The sequence below is a fragment of the Panthera pardus genome, unplaced genomic scaffold, assembly GCF_024362965.1.
Source record: "Panthera pardus isolate Hobbes unplaced genomic scaffold, ASM2436296v1 HiC_scaffold_6, whole genome shotgun sequence".
In the NCBI taxonomy this organism is placed as follows: Eukaryota; Metazoa; Chordata; class Mammalia; order Carnivora; family Felidae; genus Panthera; species Panthera pardus.
Genome location: NW_026526991.1, coordinates 61,223,428 through 61,243,509, shown reverse-complemented (window position 1 = coordinate 61,243,509; position 20,082 = coordinate 61,223,428). Strand labels below are relative to the sequence as shown.

Sequence of the window (20,082 nt, the reverse complement as noted above, 5' to 3'; positions counted from 1 at the left end):
CCCGCGCCCCCCCACCCCAGCGTCTGTTCCTCCAAGCCCCTCATCCCCCACCCTTCCTCATTTCATTCCACTCACGGGGACAACCTTGTACCTCCTTCTCTCCCTCTTCCATGTCCTCTAACCAAGCAATGTTGTCCCTAGCCACACCTGACCCAGCTCCTTAATCCAAACTGGAAAGCCTCTTCTCTGCCTTGAGTGAAAAAAGCAAGGTGGGTGTAAATACACTCGATCACTCACTCTCCCTCACTTCCCTCTATCAGCAGGCTCGGCCTGCCTTTTAGGAGTGGTGGAGAGAATCAGGGAAATGGTTTCTACCTGCCCCCATGATCCATTAGGTTGATGAGTGGGGCAACAAGAAACTTCCAATGGAAGGAAGTTTTTATTCCTATGTTGAAAGGCAGGAAAAATTCAGACAGAAACAAGGAAGGATCCAGTTGGTTTAGCCGGACTGCAATCCGGTCTCCAATCACCTCGAGGAGGGTTATGAAATTACCAAGTGATTATCTTAACATTTTTAACAGAAAATTACCACACAGAGAACAGACTCCGTTTTTGTGGGGATGACAAGGGTCTCTCTCACATACAAAATCATGAACAACCCAATTAAAAATAGGAACTGCTTTTCAAGGTTAAGAGTCCTGTTTTAGTCATCATTGCTGAGAGAAATCAGGAGGGTTGAGGATGGAGAGATGCTTCAGTCCCCAAGAAGAGAAGGACTCCCCTTCCCCCCACCTGCAAAGTGGAGGAGGGGGAAAAAATCTGTATTTTACTTTCTCTCTCAATTTCTTCCTGTGAGCTTTCTTATTAGCTGTGTATTCCTAGAGACAGGGAAATAAAAATGGGGAGAGGAGAAAAGGGAAAAACAGTAACTGAGAAAGGACAACGAGCAGGAGAAAAAGGAAGAAGGAAGAAGGGCAGAGAAAAGATGGAAAGCAGGGGCATCCTCTGTATCCTGGTCTCAAAGCAGGAGAGGTTTTCCCCACCCTCCGCAGAACCTTTGAGAAGCAAGTAGGCCAGACTTGCTCTCTCCTGGGAGCATCGTGGCGGCTCTGTCCCCTCTACCTTCCAGGTCCCTGTGCAGATAAGACCAGAAAGGTGAGAAGGGAACTAGGGGAAGGGGGGCACATGACAGAGGACAAAGGCGCTGTCAGGCCCAGGTCTCTGGGAGTTGAAACGTAAGGCAGCAGAAGGTTCCAATGTTGGGCAGAGGGATCAGGGGGAACAGGCGGCAGAGAGGTGCTGCATGGTTGTTGGAAACAGAAGGAAGGAACGGTCCATCCTGGGCACACACAACATAGGCAGGGGCTTCAGTTCACCTGTCCTCCTCTCCAGAGCTGCAGATCTCACCTGCCCCCGCCCCCACCCTCGCTGCAGACCTAGAAGCTGAATTTTCTCGCTGCAGCCAGCAGCTCACGGCCGGCCGGCTTCCTTCCCCAGAAAACAGCAGCAGCAGGAAAGGGGAAGAAAGGAAGGAGTGCAGCGATAATACCAAACCTTTGCATCTCAGCAGCCCCCAAATTTATAAGCCAGCCCAATTCTCAGCCTCTCTTCCTCTCTCCCTGGCTCATAACCAAATGATCACACAAGGCTTTTCTGAGAAAAGGCATGAGGTATCGCCTCTCCCCATCTGGGAGGGAGCATCACATTATACACAGAAAGAGATGCACCTGTTTCCAGAGGTGGCATGGGGTAGAAAGAGCTCATAAAGAGTCCCAGATTGTTGCAAGAAAGATAATAATTTGATGGGGTTGAAATTAAATGTCCAAATTGAGGCTGCTTATGAAATTTAAACGGGGTGGGGAGAACATGGGGTGGGGAGACCAGAAATGAGAAGGAAAAAGACAAAGAAAGAGAAAAACACACACGATACAGTAGACAAAGGGGAGAAACCATAAAAAACACAGACACAAATAAAGACAGAAGCTGAGAGAGGAGGGAGCCAGCACCTGGAAAGCAAGATGTTACAGCTGCAGAGGGGGTGGGGGAAGTAGGAGGGCAGAGGCAGGGAAAGGAAACAAAGGCCGAGGAGACAAGGACCAGACCTTTCCCCTCCCACGCCTTCAGCCCGTCCCCAACTGTAAGCAGGAGGGTTCGAGAGGTTTCTCACTCGGTCTTTACCTGCCCCCCATCTCTGCCAGAGTAAGAATCCCCAGTGCCTGTATGGCACGCTCACCACACCAGCTGGCCCCAGCTTTTGCCTTGTGCCCCCACCCTCCTCCACGGGTCACTTGGGTAGCAGCTTGGCATGTCCTCAGGATGTAATGGGTTCCCCTCTTGCACATGCTCATGTGCAGCAGCCCTTGACAACCGGGGCTCCCGCTCCCCTCCAAAGGTAGAGGCTGCCAGGGGGCCCCGCTTCCTCTAACAGACCACGTGCACTCAGCAACCCACCTAAGCACAGACCCCCACACTCGGTCCTGCAAGTTCCCCCGGCTGTCAGTGCCGCATCGATCTCACTAGCTCCGCAGCTCTTTAGGGGAGACAAAGGGGGAGGCAAAACAGCCCGGCTCCGGGCTTGCCCAGCACACGGAGAGGCAACATTCCTGGGAGAAGAGTTATGAGCAATGATGAGCTCATCTGAATGAGGGCCATGCGGGCGTACCCCCTGACACACTGGAGGAAAACAAAAAGCAAGACGCAGTTGTTTAGGAGCGGGGGCGCGGGCGTCCAAACCCCGGAGCCGCACCTTCTGCGGGCCCTGGGCAGAGACAAAGTGGCGCGAGGGTGCGGGAGCTGCTAGGAAAGGGAAGGAAGGGGGCAAGCAGTCCCAGGCTTTGGAGGTGGGAAATAAATAATGTCCAGAAGGGGCTGGCTCTGAAGTGGACCAAATGGCTCTCCTGTCCCATGTTTATGGGGTCATGGACCATTAAACCAGCCAACCTACAGATGTCTTCATAAGACTTTACGAGATTAGGCTGGGGAGACCCTATAACTCAGCAGCAAGAAGGGAAAACGAGAGGGAAGAATTGCAGATAAGAGATGTGGAAACGAGGCCTCAGCCTTCGGGGGGCGGGGGGGGGGGGCGGTTGCAGTTCAGTGGGAGGAGGTCTGGCTTCTGGAACCTCTCTGGCTTCCTCACCCTACTTTGGTGAGAGTTTCTGCCTGTCTCCATTAGATTGAAAAGCGCATCAGGCTTTTACTAATTAATAATTATAAACTATTATTTAACATACTTTCCTCCTAATCCAACTTCCAGTTGCTACCTACCCCCACCCCACCACGTTCCTGACCCACAATCAGGTCCTCAGAGAAACAGTTTCTTTGGCACTTGTGAAGCAAATCAGAAAAGATAATAAAATAGCTATATTTACAAGCTCACGCACATTGGGATTTTCAAGCCTGATTTAGATGGTCAGTATGGTTTTCCACAAATTTTCATAACCAGGAGCGGACTCTTCTGGGGGTCCCTGGGAGGCTGAAGCTAATATTTACTCTCTGGGCCACTACTATAGCGCTGAGTGCATCCAGAGACCAGGAAGGCAGTCTGAACAGGTTATTAGGGAATAGAATAGGGAACAAGGATACATGGTCTCTTATTCCCTCAGGCTTGCGCCACCCTGTGGCGATTTGCAGAAAGTCAGAGACCAACAATCCTCAGGAAAAAAGCCCTTGTTCTGGAAGTCTCGCAGCTCTTTCGGAAAGGCATTTGTGACTAGTTGACATTCCAGGGCCCAAGTTAAGGAAGGGTGTCAGACCCACATCTTCAAAACCACCACTCAGGATCCATATTTGAAAAGCAACCATTTATTAGAACCAATACAAGAGTATGAAAAGAGGGAAAAGAGGGTGGAAGAGGGGGAGAGAATGAGGTCTGCATCAATGTCAGTTGTGGAAACACATAAATTGCCTACTTTTAAACATTTACATTTAAAAGGCGAACATATATATATATCACTTATCCTAAAAAAATAAAAAAAAAATGAAAAGCAGACATGTTTGGCTGAACTAAAACCAAGAAACACAACCAAAACTCCCCCACAAACCAAAAAGATCCATAGAGAATTCAACTTCCCATTTTTCCACTTAGAAATCTGGCTACCAAGTGTGATGTGTTTTGTGACTCAGGATGGGACAGAGTGCGGAAAGAAGCCCAGCCTCTTGAGTCTCTCGGATCCCATCCTGTGAGAAAGGGCAAGGGCTGCTGGGCCACGGGTGAGTCAACTCCTGGCTACTTGGCAGGAGGCAGGAGGTCAGACTGTGCGCTCTCCACCCTCCAGGACTCCACAGAACCACCTGGTGCCACCAGCGCTGAGTGAACAAAGTCCACAGAGCGCGGAGAACCGGAATGTGACTGCAGCAAGGGGCCAGGACCTTGTGCTTTTCCATGGGTTACACATCTAGGGCCAAGGAGAGGGGAAAGGAGAAAGAGCCCTGTGGGGAAGAGGAGCTGGCTGAGCCCACATCTGGGCAAGTAGAAATAGTGTCCAAAGTTTTCCCAAACCGGAGGAAAAAGAGGTCAAGGTCAGATTCAGACTGTGGACACTGAGAAAAAGAGGACAAATGAGTACAGTAAGTTGGATGAAGCTTTAAGGAGTATCACTGCCTCATTCTGAGTGTTAAATGTATCTCTAGACAAAAACTTTCCCACAGTGGCTCTTTTTTGGTAGGGGATGGACAAAGTGGTTATGTTTATTGAACCAGCTGGTTCCTATGGAGAGGCGAGGGTGCAGTGATTCCATTCAGGGGGCAATAAAATCAACGCTATAAATTCAGCCCACTGTGTTCATTTTGCTCCTGAGACAGCTGGAGTCTGCTCCAATCCCATGGGGAACAGGACCTTAACACCCAACCTGCAGAAACAAGCAATAGCGTCCCTGCCTCGTGGTTCCCTAATCCAATACTCTTGGGTCTGAAACAGCCTCTCTTCGTGGATGCAAGACATAGAAAATACTAAGTGCCTTCCCCCATGACATCCTAAGTCTGGACTATTAAGACTCCAACATTCACAAAAACACTGTCAACATCTGAACTAGCAGCTTTGATGAGGGGTGGGGGTGGGGGGCAGAGAACTTGCCGAGGTCACTGGCAGTTCCAACCTTGGGACAGCTCAGTGAGGACTAAAGCCCGTGTCAGGCCTAGACTTTAGACTTCGGCTCAAGGCATCCTCCAGCGAGGACCCTACGGTACTCTACCAACTTTGATTTACAATGCCTCACAACACCCCTGTGAGGTAGGTCAGTATCATTAACCCCATTTGACAGATGGGGAACTGAGGCATTGGAAGGAGTGACTTGCCCAAGGTCAGCCATTATGAATCAGTTGAGGAGGTTGGCACACGTAGTCAGCATCCACTCAATTCTTGTTCCACTCCCCAGGGCATTTTACTTCTTAGGGCGCACTTGCAAGCAAAGGAAGTCAGCAGGTACACCTTACACTGCAAACTAGATGATCTCCATCAACCCACAAGTATTAACAGAGGGCCTATTCTTTATCTGGCATAACACAAGGAAGCTTGGAGACACAAACTGCTTCTGAAAGCCACGTGTTAATGGATATTCTGCAAATAAAATCCCATTTCAAGCATTAAGGGCATGAATTCTTTCATAAAGAAATATTCACTTTATCGTGAAGGACTAAGTCACGCTGATTTCCCAGAGTTCTGTGTGAGAACCCCTACTCCTAAATCCTGAAATTCAAGAACAAAACCTCATTTAAACAAGAACCTTGTCCACAGCAGTGATCTTGATCGTGCGTGGAGTTGCAAGGTTGGGAGGGGAGAGGGTGGGGGGCAAGATTAGCAACAACAGTGCCGGTGGCAGCAGCAGTCCCTATGGAACGAGGCAGGAGGCAGGGATCCTTCTGCTGCCACTGTCCTTCCCCTCAATGGCCACAAGGCATCTTTCCAACTTTCCGTCCCAGCCCAACCTCAGGAGTTGCAGTATCTTCATGAATGGCTCTCAAAATTAAGGATGTGAATGGTGACCCCTAGTTTTCCATTCAGGGAGAAGGGATAAAGTGTTCTCTAGAACTACTTGTAAGACTCTCGTAATATTCTTTAAAATCCTGACAGGGGCCTAACTTTTTGACAAAAGAAAGCTAAAAGGAAAAGCACTTTCCCCCCTCCTTTGGACTACGGCTGGACTCTGGTAGTAATGATTAAGACCCTTGTCCTAAAACTAGGGGGAAAAAAACTAAATACACAGTCAGTCCCAGCTTTGAATCAAATCCTAAAGCTACTGGAAACTGCAAAACACGGACTTGAGCCTTAAAAGTGCTGTGACACAATTAAACTCTATCTTCTCGGGTCTCCTTAAAGAATCTCCAGGCAGGAAGCCCCTCTTTTCCTCTGTGCCCCCACTCACAGTAGCCAGAGTAGCTGGACTCTTAACATACCTCAGAAGCTCAAAGAATGATTTGCCAACACACATGGTATAATGTCCACCAGGGTTACTCTAATGCCAGGAAGGACCGACCATCCCAAGATCTAAATATACACCTTTTTTTACTCCTGACCAACACTGGACAAGCCCAGGTGATGGTAATATTCAAGACTGATTAAAATGACAATGACAGTTCAGGTTCAGTCTGTTTGGAATTCCTCAAAAAGTGTGATGAACTGGCCACTGGCGCCTAGATCAACTGTGAGGTCATACTTGTCAATGCCAGGGGACACAGACAGCTTTAGCGCGCGCGCACGCTCACTCTCTCTCACTCACACACAAACAGACTGGCAAGATAAAAAGTTCATTGCATTCAATTTAGCCTAATTTCTTGATAATAGTTTCCTATTAGATTTTCCGATTAATACTGATGGCTCTTACCTAGGCTGTGATAATTAGGTTTTGATCTATTGTGACATTAATGATCACAATCAGTTGACTTTGAAATTGTCTTAATTAATGGCTCTTCCCTCCTCAGCTGCCTCCAGTGCAGGTTCTATCCCCTCCCCCCACCGCCGTGTTTTAACTCTTTCTTACTGATCCCAGAGACAAATAGCAGTGGAGGATCACTTCCCATAAACCAAGATTTTAAGCTATTTTAAAACATTTCTCTGACAGAAGAACAATACGAGATGACGAAATGAGGATCCGGATGAAAAGGCAAGAGAATGTGCTGTCAAGGCATAGAAAAAACTCCATGTTAGAAAACCACCAAAGTCAAGCATGATGTTATAGAGTGGCAATGACAAGTTGAAGTCACTCTAAAAAGACAAGATGAGGTAGTTTACAATTCAAGAAATCCAGCACAAGCACAAAGAAATTAGAATTGTCTTTATGAAGCTATCCAAAGAACCTGCACATTGTAATTTTCCAGAACAGTTACTCTTCATTCCTGGGAATTCTACCAAAGTCAGTCAATTCTCAGTTACCCAGGCAGCGAAAAGTATCTTTTTCTTGTGGTTATACGGTTCAGAACGGAGAATTTTCTTATGGTTAAACTGGTTCTTAACAGGGCTAGGCCTCACCCTCGACTTCCCTAGATTAATTATATCCGAAACTTCAGGGTATGTGCATTTCCAGGACAGAAATCACCACCCTGTAGTGTTAAATAAAACTACACTGCACAGAATACATGGCTCACATGTTAGATGTGCCCCAAGCCTTCTCTGTGGCTAATCTCTTGTCACTGAAAAGTATGTCCTTGTTTCAGAGTTAAAGCCAACCTCACGTTAATTCTTCCAAAAGGGATGAGAAAATGAAAAAGGTGTCAGCAACTCTGATGGCAATAAGTGTTACAGAACCCACAATAATGTCACCAACACCGAACTGGATATGCAACACAGATAATACGCTTTCCACAAACAAGGATTCACTAGATCTTAAGAAATACTTTGGCAAAGAGCCTAAAACAGGGATCAAAATGAGGGGTTCTCAATCCCCACTCACCTGTTTTCTCTCTCAGCGACAGCATTTCTAACCAACCTTCAGTTATCCTTATCTTCTGGAATAAAGCAAGTCCTTGTTGTAGTCCATCTATGGCCAGTTAGCTCAGTTCATCCAAGGTCACAGGTCTTTTCCACATATGAATCAACTGTCACCTTCCTACTGCCCCCAAGTCAGAAACATGTCCCCATTTATGGTATTTATTACACTGAACTATTCACAATCAGTTCATCCCACATCAGCATCAAGGTTAAGGCCAGAGACTGCGTCTTCTTGAACTTTGTACCCCCAAGGCCAAAAAAATGCTTGTTGAATAAAAAAAATGTTGACGTACACTCAGGTGGCTGGAATATGGACAGTTCAATACAAATCCACTATTATTAATTGGGTGGGGACACTGATTTCTGAGCATATACTCCTGGATGCAACGCTGGTCATATCTCTGTTTTTGAAAACGTAACTGTTACAATTAGCGGTAAAGCCAGCATCAAACTCGAATACACTGGATCCAGACCATTCCTCTCTCCACCCTGCCACAGGTATGCTTACCTGGCGGTTCAATTACAAAGGTACAGATCGCAACAGTGTGATTTTTACTCTAAGAATCTAAACCAAAAGGATGGAATCATGGTGCAAAATGAGCTTTTCCTTTGACCTCATTTGTGAGAAACAACTTCCACATTTCAAATCTGATGACATAACCCTTCCTGGGGTTCTCATGGCATTGCGAAGTAGTATTTTAGGCCCTCAAATTCAAACCCTAAGGGCAAAAACTGCTCCCCAGCCCAGACACAAGATAGATCCCTCTGACCCCTGACTGTACCTTAGGTGAGCTAGACTAAATGCCAACCCAACAGAATCACAAGATGAAAATCCCAAGCACCTTCCCAAAAGCCCTAGGATCTGACCTGAACAGATGGAAAATGGCCTCCAGGAGGCCAGCTACAGAACAGAAATGAAGAGAGTTAAGAATAACCTAACTGCCCAAGCTATGGAAACAGGACTAATCTTTCATCACCAATCAAAAGCAGTTCACAGATATGGCTGTAAGACAGCCAAGGACCACCTAGACTTGTGAGCATCAAGGAACACCACCGGCTCAAATGCTCCCTTGAGCAGATGAAAACTGGACTGCAGAGGGAAAATGATACGGCCCTCTCCAGGTTAAAAATGGGTGCTTCCATCAGGACCGATGTTCCTAACAGCTAATCCTAACATGAGGGCATTGGCCCAGAGCTCAGGGCTCAGAAAAGCAGCTACCCTGACCTTGGAAAACTCTGCTGGGCAAGACTCTGCTACTTTCTGTGGAAAGGAAGGTCCTTGAATGTTGATTACAAGAAGAAATTCAGCATCAGAAAGAGGTTTTGAAAGAAGACTAAACACAGGAAAAACATATTTCGAGTACCTGAGACCTAGATGTTTAGGAGTGCTTAGCCCATGGCTACTAACTCTTCTGAGGAGAAAGCCCCATGAAAACAGGTTTCCCTTTGAGGCTGCAATTCTGCAAGGGCCAGCACAGCTACTCAGCACTAACAAATGCCGGGGCACAGGCGGGCATCTGGTTTCCTTTCTGTTGAGGGCTGAAATCAATACTGGCCCCTGGCTCCCTACATTCCTACCGAAGCAGCTGTGGGTAGTCAGGGAAAACAACAAAAATCGTGCTGGCAGCACTCAGTATAAGACCATGATTCAATAAACTGTGAACAGAAAACATGGAGTGAAGAGTAAGGTTTTAAAGGGCTGATGAGTTGTAGATGATACTTCCTTTGTTAAAAGAAAATCAGGTTTTGATGAGTATCTTAAATATTACCTATAACCACGGCAACCACATGCCCCAGGTTTCTCGGGACCAATCTCAGCACAAAATAATTCCATGGTGTTCTTTGTCCAATGCTAGGTCTTGGTCTTAAAAATACTGTCACTGTAGTTTACAGGCCCACTGCTCCTGGGAGGCACACTGGCTACATGGATAAGGGGTGATTTTCTCCACCTGCAAATCAACAGACCCAGATCACCTCCTGAGGGGCTCTGGCCTACTTTTGTCTTATTCTTGTCTACCCTAATTGATATTCTTGGCTCTTTGTAGGACAAATTTGTTTCCTGACCATCCTTTCTTTCTTTTAGATGCCCATCAGATTAAGTACTAAGCAATTATCTAGCACTTGATCTAGACCTTGAATTCTTTCAGAGTAAAGAAAGATGGAGATAAAAACTCCTACCCACTTGAGCTATGGGTTAGGAGTTCTCACCCAATCACATTACCATTCAGAAGGATTTTCCTGGATGACTTAAACCAAAAGCTTCATTGTTCCAGTCTGTCATGTCACTGCAGCAACAGCTGTCTTCTCAACTGTGCAGTATAATTTTTGACATAATTTATACAAGCACACAGAATTCAATCAGCAGCTGAGCAGGAAAGCAATGGTAACAAATGCTATGAATGGGTATATGATTTGCATATTATTCAGCTCATCTGTGGACTGGAGCAATCTATCCATTCCCCCGATTACTCTGAATCATCTAGAAATGGCTGAATGCTCCTGGCCAGACAGCTACATGCTTTAAAAATCAAAAGCAACAACGAAAACAACCTCAATGGCTGGTGAACTCTAGAGTTAAGGCTATTTCAAGCATTTATTCTTAATTCCTCAGCTTTGGACTGGGACACAGATGCTCATAACCCTGCTATTTCCTTACTTTTAGTCTTGTTTCTCTAGCCACCCTCCCCCCCCGCCCCCCACCTGAAAGAAAATGGTTAAAGAGAAGTAGGGCATTTCTTGGGGCACAAAGGCAGAAGGATATGGTAATAATCTCTCAATATAATGGCAAAGCAGGAGGAAGCCAAAAGTGAAATCTTTTGCTGAGTAGGGACAGAAGGTTGTGCCAGCATGCTAATGCCAGGGCCTGTCACTCTAAGGTGATAGTCTTCCACAGAAATGCATTTTTAAAAATAAGATACAACAAAGAGTTTGAGGGTGGAAAAAGGGAAGAGTATTATAATACTTTGGGGACTCTTGGTGGCAAATCCAGGAGTCAACAAAGCAGGAAATTTAGGACTATAAACACTATGAATATTTAAAATTTGATGTTGTGGCCATGGCTCCCCTCCAAGAATTCCCCACTGAAAATAATGGCATGGAGGGGACACTTGGGTCCACGGAGAAGTGAGAGTCAGGTCTGAAGCCTCTTTGGTAACAGGAATGCTTTGGGAGGCCACAAAAGTTGGCAGGGCTGGAGGGTGCCTAGCACCTTGGCACAAGCAAGCACCAGGCAGTCACTCACACCTACATAAATATATAGTCCAAATGTGAGGGATGGAAGGAAATAATACATATATACCATATGTGATAATAAAGACAATTATATCCTACCCCATCATCCTCATGTACTAATAGCTAAAAATCTCCACAGTTAACATTCTTGTCATTGTATGACCGACTATACCACCTTGCAGAAGTAGAATCAAGGATTGCTAAGAAACAAGGCCAGAAGTCCTGGAGCTAAGAGTGCCTTGACAAATTTGAGTGTAAAATTTCAAGTCCTCGAAAGGATGGAGCTATTCTGGGAGGATGAGTGGGGATGAACAACAGAGGGTGGCCCAGAAGACCACACCAGGAACCCTGTATTCTACTGGGTAGAGCTGAATGAGGTTGGGAAAGCCCCAACAGGTAGGCAGTTGCTATTGGCTTTTTAAAAAGATGGGAACATCTTTTCCATCCCAACATCTCAAAACAAAAGCTAGCTGGTCATCAACATGTTCTAAGAACCAAAGCAAGAAACCAAAATTCATCATCATTATAACAAAATCCCCCAATCTAAAAAGCAACTAACCCTGAAAAGATCAAGACTCTAAGATGTTTAAAAAGTTAAAACTCATCTTGAGGTCACAGGGGAGCAGAAGGAAGAGATCAGGGCAAAGGAAAAAATTGTGGGAATTACACACAGTATGTAAATGCCTGGTCTTCACAGAGAGACACTTATCATGAATCAGACCATCAGTTATGTTACAAGAGAACCAATACCAACATTTCTCCTGTGGAGCACAGTGATAAGCACATTTTTTATGGATGTGTTTAGGATAGAACAGGGTGGGCAGAAGGGAGAGGAGGCAGGGAGGTGAATGTATTATATACAAAGAGAAATGACAGAGACCACCCCCTCCTTTAGCTCTTTGCTGTTTCTTTCTCTTTGTTTTCCGCGTCCTCAGGATAGGCATGCCACGTCAGTCTCTCTTCATAAAATGCTATCACAATCTGTGGACATTTTACATTAGCTTCTTTTGCAAGAACCAGGTCTGCTTCATCTGTGTCTTTCCTGGAGAGAGAGAATACAAGACTTAGAAGGAGAGGAAGTAAGAATGAGAGATAATCTATCTAAACCAAGGTTTATGTTGTTATATGGATTTAACAGACTTGATTTCCTCTCCATCTTGATTTCAAGGTGAGAAGGACCCTAACAGCTCAGTATTTTCAAGGAGAAATTCAAGTAAATAAAAATTACCAGGGAGTATCATTTAACTACCACATCAGACAGAAACAGAAGTCTTCAGCTAGAACTTAGATGAAAAACAGAAGGCTTAATCAAAAGGCTGAAAATGAAATTATATAAATTTCGCTCCTGTAATTCTGATTTGTGTGTATGAGCATGTGAGTGAACACACGATCAAACCTACATTCAGTCCTATTGATTATGCACAGATTGATCAACCCAGTTTCTGGATCATCTGAGTGAAAAGGTCTTAACCTTCCTCATCTTGTGGCCTTTTAAACACTCATTGTCCTTTTGGAGAGAACTATGGATTGGAATAATAAGAAAACAGAAATTTAAGTCAGCAACAGTACTTATACAAGGGAGAATAAAGGAGAATGTAAAATTTAGTCACTAAAATGAAATGTAGGAATTAACTGCAAATCTCAATTATCCAAGTTTACAAAGGCTCTACTACCACGTAGGACAGAAAAACACAGCAAGTCTTAACCAGGATTCCAAATCGAGAAAAAAAATATTTTAAGTTAAAATTCCACCAACACATGAGCAAAGACAACTACCTCCTTTTCTAGAAAACAGAGATATTTAATTCATAGAGGTAACTTTTACAGATGAAAAGAGGAGGGGAAAACACACAGCTCAGAGCAGATACTCAAATTTGGACTGCGGTGGGGAAAAAAAGCTAGTTAATATGTGAATGTAAATCGTGTAACGCATATGGCTGAGTGGAAAAAGCAGTCAATACAGCTCCTTACTTCTGACAGAGTATAATGATTCTTCAAATCTAGGCTTCTGGGTAATTTACCAGCAAAATTTCGATCAGATAAAATATTAAACCTTTTGATTCTACAACTTTTAAGGTAAATTAGCTTCCTCAGCAGCAATGCGGCATGAAGCCTCTATCTAGAGACCAAGCTTAAATCACAAGCCCAGAATACTTGGAAACAGAGAGGTGGTGAGGGCCACACCATAAATCACCCTGTCTTTAAGAAACCAAATTGAGGGGAAGTAACTACACTTTCCTCTAAGAGACATTCCCTCCACCGGATGAAATAACTTATGCTTTGGCTAGTATTAGTCTTAAAGCTTTTTGTTGAGATTATTTTTCTCTTTTAGACATCATTCAGTTGTTTTGATCCTCAGTGATGGCAGAAAGCCTCACTCAACTCCCATCTCATGGCCACAGGCTCATGGTCTGATGGTAAATGATTCAGAACTGTGTAAATAAATGGTTAGGTCATGTCTACAGGGTTCCTACCTAAAGCTACCTTAGGTATTGGAGCTAATGTAATTTGGCTTAATACCAAAGCTTGGGAATATCTTAAATTCATTCTCGATCATAATTCCCGTTAATACTAATAGGTGATATGAGCCAAAGATCTTTGACAATCAAAATTCTTTGTTGGGGAATACTCGGTCTTCCCTATCTTCCATACAAACTCAAGCCACTGGCAAAGAAACACAATTGTACACTGAGGCCCAATCTCTCTCACCATTTCATTAGGAACATTAAATCGCCACAGGAATCTGTCGCCCCAATGATCTTTTCTGGTTCCAGTCCTCTCTCAAAGCCCCGAGCGATATCATTGCTCTGCTATAAATAGAAGATAAAGAAAGTTTACAGCTTGGAGAAGAGTAAAAAAAAACCCTGTTTCTCAGCTCAACAAAGCACAACCTAAGTTCATTTTGTCACCAATTCAAAGAATTCTTAGAACTTAAGAAATACAATAGTGGGCCAGCCAGTGACAGTGATGCTAAGAGATATTTTTGTAAGAAGATGCAGTTGTCTTTCTAATACTCCTTCACAGGATTAGGAAATGGCCCCCAAAACTCTTTCATATCCCGTAAGACATCCTGAAATCATCATCTAGGAACTCATCTAACCCTGTAATCAAACCTCCTTGATATTATGAATTGACTACCCCTACAATGCTGCTTCCAAGATGATAAACAAGTCCATGCTTACCTGAACTAAACCCTTTTTCGCTTTATAAACTTCAAATATACCACGTCTTAATTTTTTAGACATTTAGTTTAACAGTGACCAATATTTCTAATACTTTTTTTTTTTTTAACATAGTCCTCTATATGTATGAAAGAACAGCAGTAAGAATGATTCAAGGCAGTACCATAAAACAGCAAATTTCTTTCAGAGCTCACATACTGCAATACCCACATGCTTGGAGAAGAGGGCCTGGTCTATGCCCATCCCCTCCTGAAGGAGAGAACAGAACTGTTCATTAGAGAACAGAACTGGACAGTGATTAAATCACTGATCATTTTCTAGATTACTCAAACTTGGCCAAAATGTAATCATGCAATCAAGACAAGAGTACACCCGACTCAAGGGTGATGGCACTGGTTGCGAGCAAAATGGTGAAATTTTAGACAAACCAGGTAATTTTAAAAACCTTATTATAGAAAATAATGCAAGCTTATCTAGTGGCAACATAAAAAAGATTTAGAAAGACTGCCCAAATGAACTAAATCTCTGATGTCTGATTTTCATAATAAAATCTCTTTGATCTGATATTCACCCTGCTTTTTTCTGAGATACAAAGTATTCAGGATCCAGGTGGTCCCCAAAGATACCAGAACCCACACTGGGAAGGAAATTCCATGCACGGATCAGGGGAGATACTGACTCAAAACACTGCCTCTTTTGGGGGCGCTTAAGGGGAGGAGGTTCCCAGATGTGCACACAGCTGCTCACAGCTGGAATGCTGGCGCACGAACTGAGTCGTAAATCATAGCTGGCGGCTGAAAACAGTTTGCCACATAGGGAGGGAAGGGAAGAAAAATGTTCAAGCTGCTGAAAAGGAGCCGAGGCGAGGAAAATGCTAAAATCATCACACAGGCAGTAATCTTAAATCAGGCATAATGCCGACTAACAAATTTCTTCTGCAGTGGTCTAAAGAAAGAAACGTAATCCCCTCCTGTATCTTTAAAACATACAATCACCTATCTTTCTGGCTGCCTACCTGACAGCCGGGAGCACTGCTGAGAATGCTGTCAGGGGCCCCAGATGAACATTACAATGTAAGGGACGTGTGGGGGTTGTTTTCAAGGTCAGTGGCATCAGAACCTGGCCTTGGAAGACAACTCTCTATGCTGGCCAGTAGGTCTAAGCCAGATTGTTCCTTTTCAAAAGGACAGAAACCTTACGTTGAGGAAAAACAAACTATATGGCACAAATGGCTAGTCACAAGTCTTACACTGTGCCATTTGGTCTCTTTACTTACCTAGAAAATGAATCAAATGACAAAAAAACAGAATACAAAGGACTAATAAAAAAGGAAAAAAAAAAAAAAAAGAACCAAGTCTTAGCTCCTTAGAGAAGGGAAGGCATTCTCAAATCCTCATCAGTACACTATACCATAATGATATACACCCCTCACCAGAATAGTTTTAAAAAATAAGGTTGTAAAAAATAAAATTAATCAGGGAAACAAATAAGGAGACAAACACAAACCCAGAGTCCACTTTCACTTGTAGCTTCCAATCTTTCACTCTTATTTTCAATTCTTTTGGAATGCTGATCTCCCATTTTCTCTATCACTTATATATAGGTCTTTGATGCCTAGGGTCCGACCCACAGAAATCTAAATGTAATTGGTCTGGGGTGCATCTTGGGTACTGGATCTTTTCTTTTTTTAAGCCCCCCCCCCCCACCCCTGGTGATTCTAATATGCAGCCAGGGCTGAGAACTAATGTTCTAGAAAAATGGGTACCAAGTAGAATGAAGATAAATAGAGACGCTTATGGCAGTAATGCTGAAGATTCAGAAGTGGACTTATGCTTTATTTTATTAAACGTTAAAGGTATGATAGATACATCCTTCACCACAAAAGGCTTCATAACCTTGAAATAAACGAGTGGAAGCTGGTGGGGTGTGTGTGTATGTATGTGTGTGTACACAGATAGATGAAAAAAGAGCGGTAAGAACAGTGCTTATGCTAGTTATTTGAGAGCTGAAGATCAGAAGGATTAAAGCAACTGAATCAAACCAATATTTCATAAACACACTTTCCAAACTGAACAATAAAAAGATTCAAGAGATGAAAATTAATTTATTTGGAATATGTAGAATAAGATCAAAAGAGAAAATACCCATGCCACTGAACTGTACACTTTAAAATAGTTAACTGTATGTTATGCGAATTACACCTCAATTTTAAAAAGTGAGAGAATATAAAAGTTTGAAAATAAGTGCTACCTTTGGAACAAAAGGAAAAAAGTAAAGTAGTAAACATTTTAAAACCCTTTTTGTAGACTTAAAAATGTCAAGTCCCTCCCCATCTAAGATAACCTAGCTGCCTTACTCATGGAAAAGACAGGGAGTGGCTGGCTGCCTGTTTTAGAGGGATTTAATTTTGCCACCTTAATACAATTCAGTGAAACGCATACAGTATTACATTTCTCACTCAGCCAGGAGGGGGCGCTGTAGTCAATAAACATATCTCCCTGGAAGCTCTTTTGTTCAACAAATTACCTTGCAGACCATCCTTAGAAAAGAAACAACCATAATAAGGCTGGGGGGGGGGCGGGGCGGCAGGGGGAGGGCGGGCGAGTGGCAAAACAATTGTTTGTGGGGAAAAGGGAAAAGGAAGCTTACCTCTCTCTTTTTTTTGGATTTGATATCATCAGCATTGTTCGAGAAATTGGATTTCCTCTTGTTACTTTCTGACTTCTCCCTGGGTTTGTTATTTTCACCCTCCTTCATCTTCTTATACTTTTTCATAAACTCAGAAATTAGCTCAGGGCAATCCAAATTTTTCTCAGGTTCCCAAGTATTGTGCTCCCTGGGCACAAAGAATGGAAAGAAAAAGAAAAAAAAAAAAACGGAAAGAATGAGGGGGAAAAAAAATCGAATGCTTTCTTAAAGACAGGTAGGCAAAACGAAAAAAAAAACCTATACTTAAAAGAGATAATAAATTTGATCCCAGGATCTATCCAAGAGAAATGAAAAAATATATCCACAAAGAAACTTGCACACAATTACTTATAGCAGCATTTTAACAGCCAAAGACAGAAAACAATTCAAATGTCCATCAACTTGTGAACGGATGAATAAATGCAGTATATCTACACATAATAATACTATTCAGCAACAAAAGAAACGCAATACTAATTAATACATGCCACAATATGAAAGAACCTCAAAAATAATAAGCTGAAAGAAACCAGATGCAAAAGGCTATATATTACTGGATTCCATTTATATGAAATGTCTACTAAAGACACACTTAGAGACAAAAAGCAGACCAGTAGTTCCTCGGGGCTGAGGTTTGGGATTAACTACAAATGAGTTCAAGGGCATCTGGGGAGATTACGGAAATTCTAAAAGTTGAGTGTGGTAATTAATAGTGGCTACACAACTCTATGAATTTACTAAAATTTGTTGAATTGTACATTTTCAATGAATGAATTTTATGGTATGTAAATTATACCTCAATAAAGCTTTTAAAAACTCAAACATGAATTCTGCTTTTAAGTGGCAAAATGTGATTTCATACCTATGAGAATCCTAAGGAATAACATAGTAAGACCTGCACCCCCAGTTTACACTAACTTTACTAACACTAATTTTACTTATTTTGAAGAAATATCAACAATTATTGAAGGACTGAAAATAATTATTAAGAAAAAAGGTAGTGACGGCTTCAATCATTAGAATATAGGCAAATGGTAGGAAGACAACTCAGAAGTGGGATTTGGAATGTTTTATTCAATGCAATGGATTCAAGACTACTGTTACTAGTCAAAATACATTTTTATATTAATAAAAAAAACCAAACTGAATAAATGAGTTTAATTAAACTTGGATCATGGGAGTCCCATTAAGAGAAAAACAAACAGTTATTATTCACAAAGTTGTTCTATGTATTCCTGGCATGGGTTTTGGAAAACCAAACTACCAACTGCATCAGAAGCTTATGGAATCAAAGCATGAAATGTACCTACATGGGAAAAACCAGACCAGGCATCCTTTTCACTCCTAGCCAGTGGCAGAAGTTCTTTCGGTTAACAGAGTATTACTAGTTTATATTAAAGTACACCTAAAAATGTATTTTAGTTGTAGGATGATTAATGATTATATGTGAATGAAAATGATTTAAATGTAGAAAATGATTTCTACAATCCTTTCACTGACTTGGGAAAAAATTTAATGTATGCACTATCATTTTAAATATTGTTTTTTAAGGTGTCTTTAGATGGGCATGGTTTGAACACATGCCAGAATAACTTGACTTAAGCAGAATAATGGAAAAATCTGATATTTACTCTAGATTTAAATAACCTTCTGCAAAAAGAGCTTGAGAATAAGACAAAATGTATTTCAAAATCATCTGAGCTAAAACTAGAAAAGACTCTCCTTCATAGCTCTTCTTTCAGCAAAAAACAAAAAACCACCTCATACAGTAACTTTCCCCCAAATCCACAAACCATATAGCTTACTATCCCAGAAGAAATTAAGACACCAAAAGCAAGAGGCATGCCAACACTGTGACACAACTAGGCAGACATGGGGGGATAGGAGAGAGTCTCTACTGACAGCAAGGCAAGCCGGTCCTGTAATGCTATAATAGGTTTATCTCTTCTCCTACCATATTAGTACTGCTGCTTCTACATCAACCAATTTTCCCCCAAAAGACAGCATGATATAATTTAAAAAGAGCCTGGGCCATCAGGGCCAAGAAATCGGATACTGGATCCTTGTGCCAGCACTTAACCAGTGCCAGATGCTTACACTATCTTCGGCAAATAACTTCGCTAACTTCCTCATCTGTAAACTGAAAACACTTCCAAAGGCTGTTATAAGAATTAAAGAGAACACATGAAGCAAAATCTGACCATTGCCTAACAAGCAGTAGGTAGGTACTTAATTATAGACAATGCTGAAGTGGGCAAAATTTGTTCATCTTTAATGAAATCCTGGGCATTTCTGAGAAAGTAAGGACAATTGCTTTAATCCATCTACCTCAAATTGTCTTCCCCCCTTTAATCTATGTAAGCTACCAGTAGCTCAAATACACATATAGTTTCAAGTACCTTTAAAACGACCAAGAGTTTCCAATGGTGATTCACTGGGCCCAATAAGCACCCTTAAAATCTTTCAGTGTTATTTTCTTTAAAGTTTATTCACTTATTTAAGTAATCTCTATACCCAATGTGTGGCTCAAACTCAGGACCCCAAGAATAAGAGTCGCACACTCCACTAAATGAGCCAGCCAGGCACCCCTCAGTATTATTTTAATTCCTATTCCTTGGTCTGTCCAACTTGTATTTCTCATCTCTAAAGGATGCTGTGATACCATTCCTCTTCAGAAATATGAAGGGCATATTCTGATTGCTGTGCTACCTGTGGTGCGGTGTGCTAGAGATGCTAGGCATCCTGTAGTGCACGAGCTGTCCCATCTAAAATGCCAAAAGTGCTCCAAATGAGAAATGTTGACTTACGTACGAAATAACCTTAAGTATGTTCTATAGGCTCCTGATTCAGACCTTTGTCCAAAGACACTGTCAAAACTTGAACCTTTTTAGTATCTTGAAGCCCTACACTTTAATGTTAAGATGTTTGGTATGATAACAATTAGCCACAAGCGGCTTCTGAACGCTTGAAATGTGACTAGTCTGAACTGAGATGTGCTATAAAACATACATCAGGTTTTTAAGACTTAGCATAAAAAACAATGTATGATATTTTATCTTTAGACTGATTAATGTTGAAATAGCATTTTGATACACTGTGTTAGATAAAATTATTAAA

At 42.5% G+C, this 20,082-nt stretch overlaps 1 protein-coding gene across 5 annotated transcripts in view; it reads right to left on the bottom strand.

Annotated features, from left to right (window-relative positions):
* Positions 1-3,724: 3,724 nt before the first annotated feature.
* CBX5 (chromobox 5) overlaps positions 3,725-20,082 on the bottom strand; it is a 44,660-nt gene continuing 28,302 nt past the window's right edge. For all 5 annotated transcript variants that reach the window (XM_019419607.2, XM_019419608.2, XM_019419610.2 and 2 more), the window contains 3 exons: positions 16,927-17,113; positions 13,805-13,905; positions 3,725-12,137 (listed from right to left, as the gene is read on the bottom strand). In XM_019419607.2, coding sequence (XP_019275152.1) covers positions 11,987-12,137; positions 13,805-13,905; positions 16,927-17,113 — 439 coding nt within the window. In that variant the 3' untranslated portion in view covers positions 3,725-11,986. The remainder of the gene's footprint in view (positions 12,138-13,804; positions 13,906-16,926; positions 17,114-20,082) is intronic.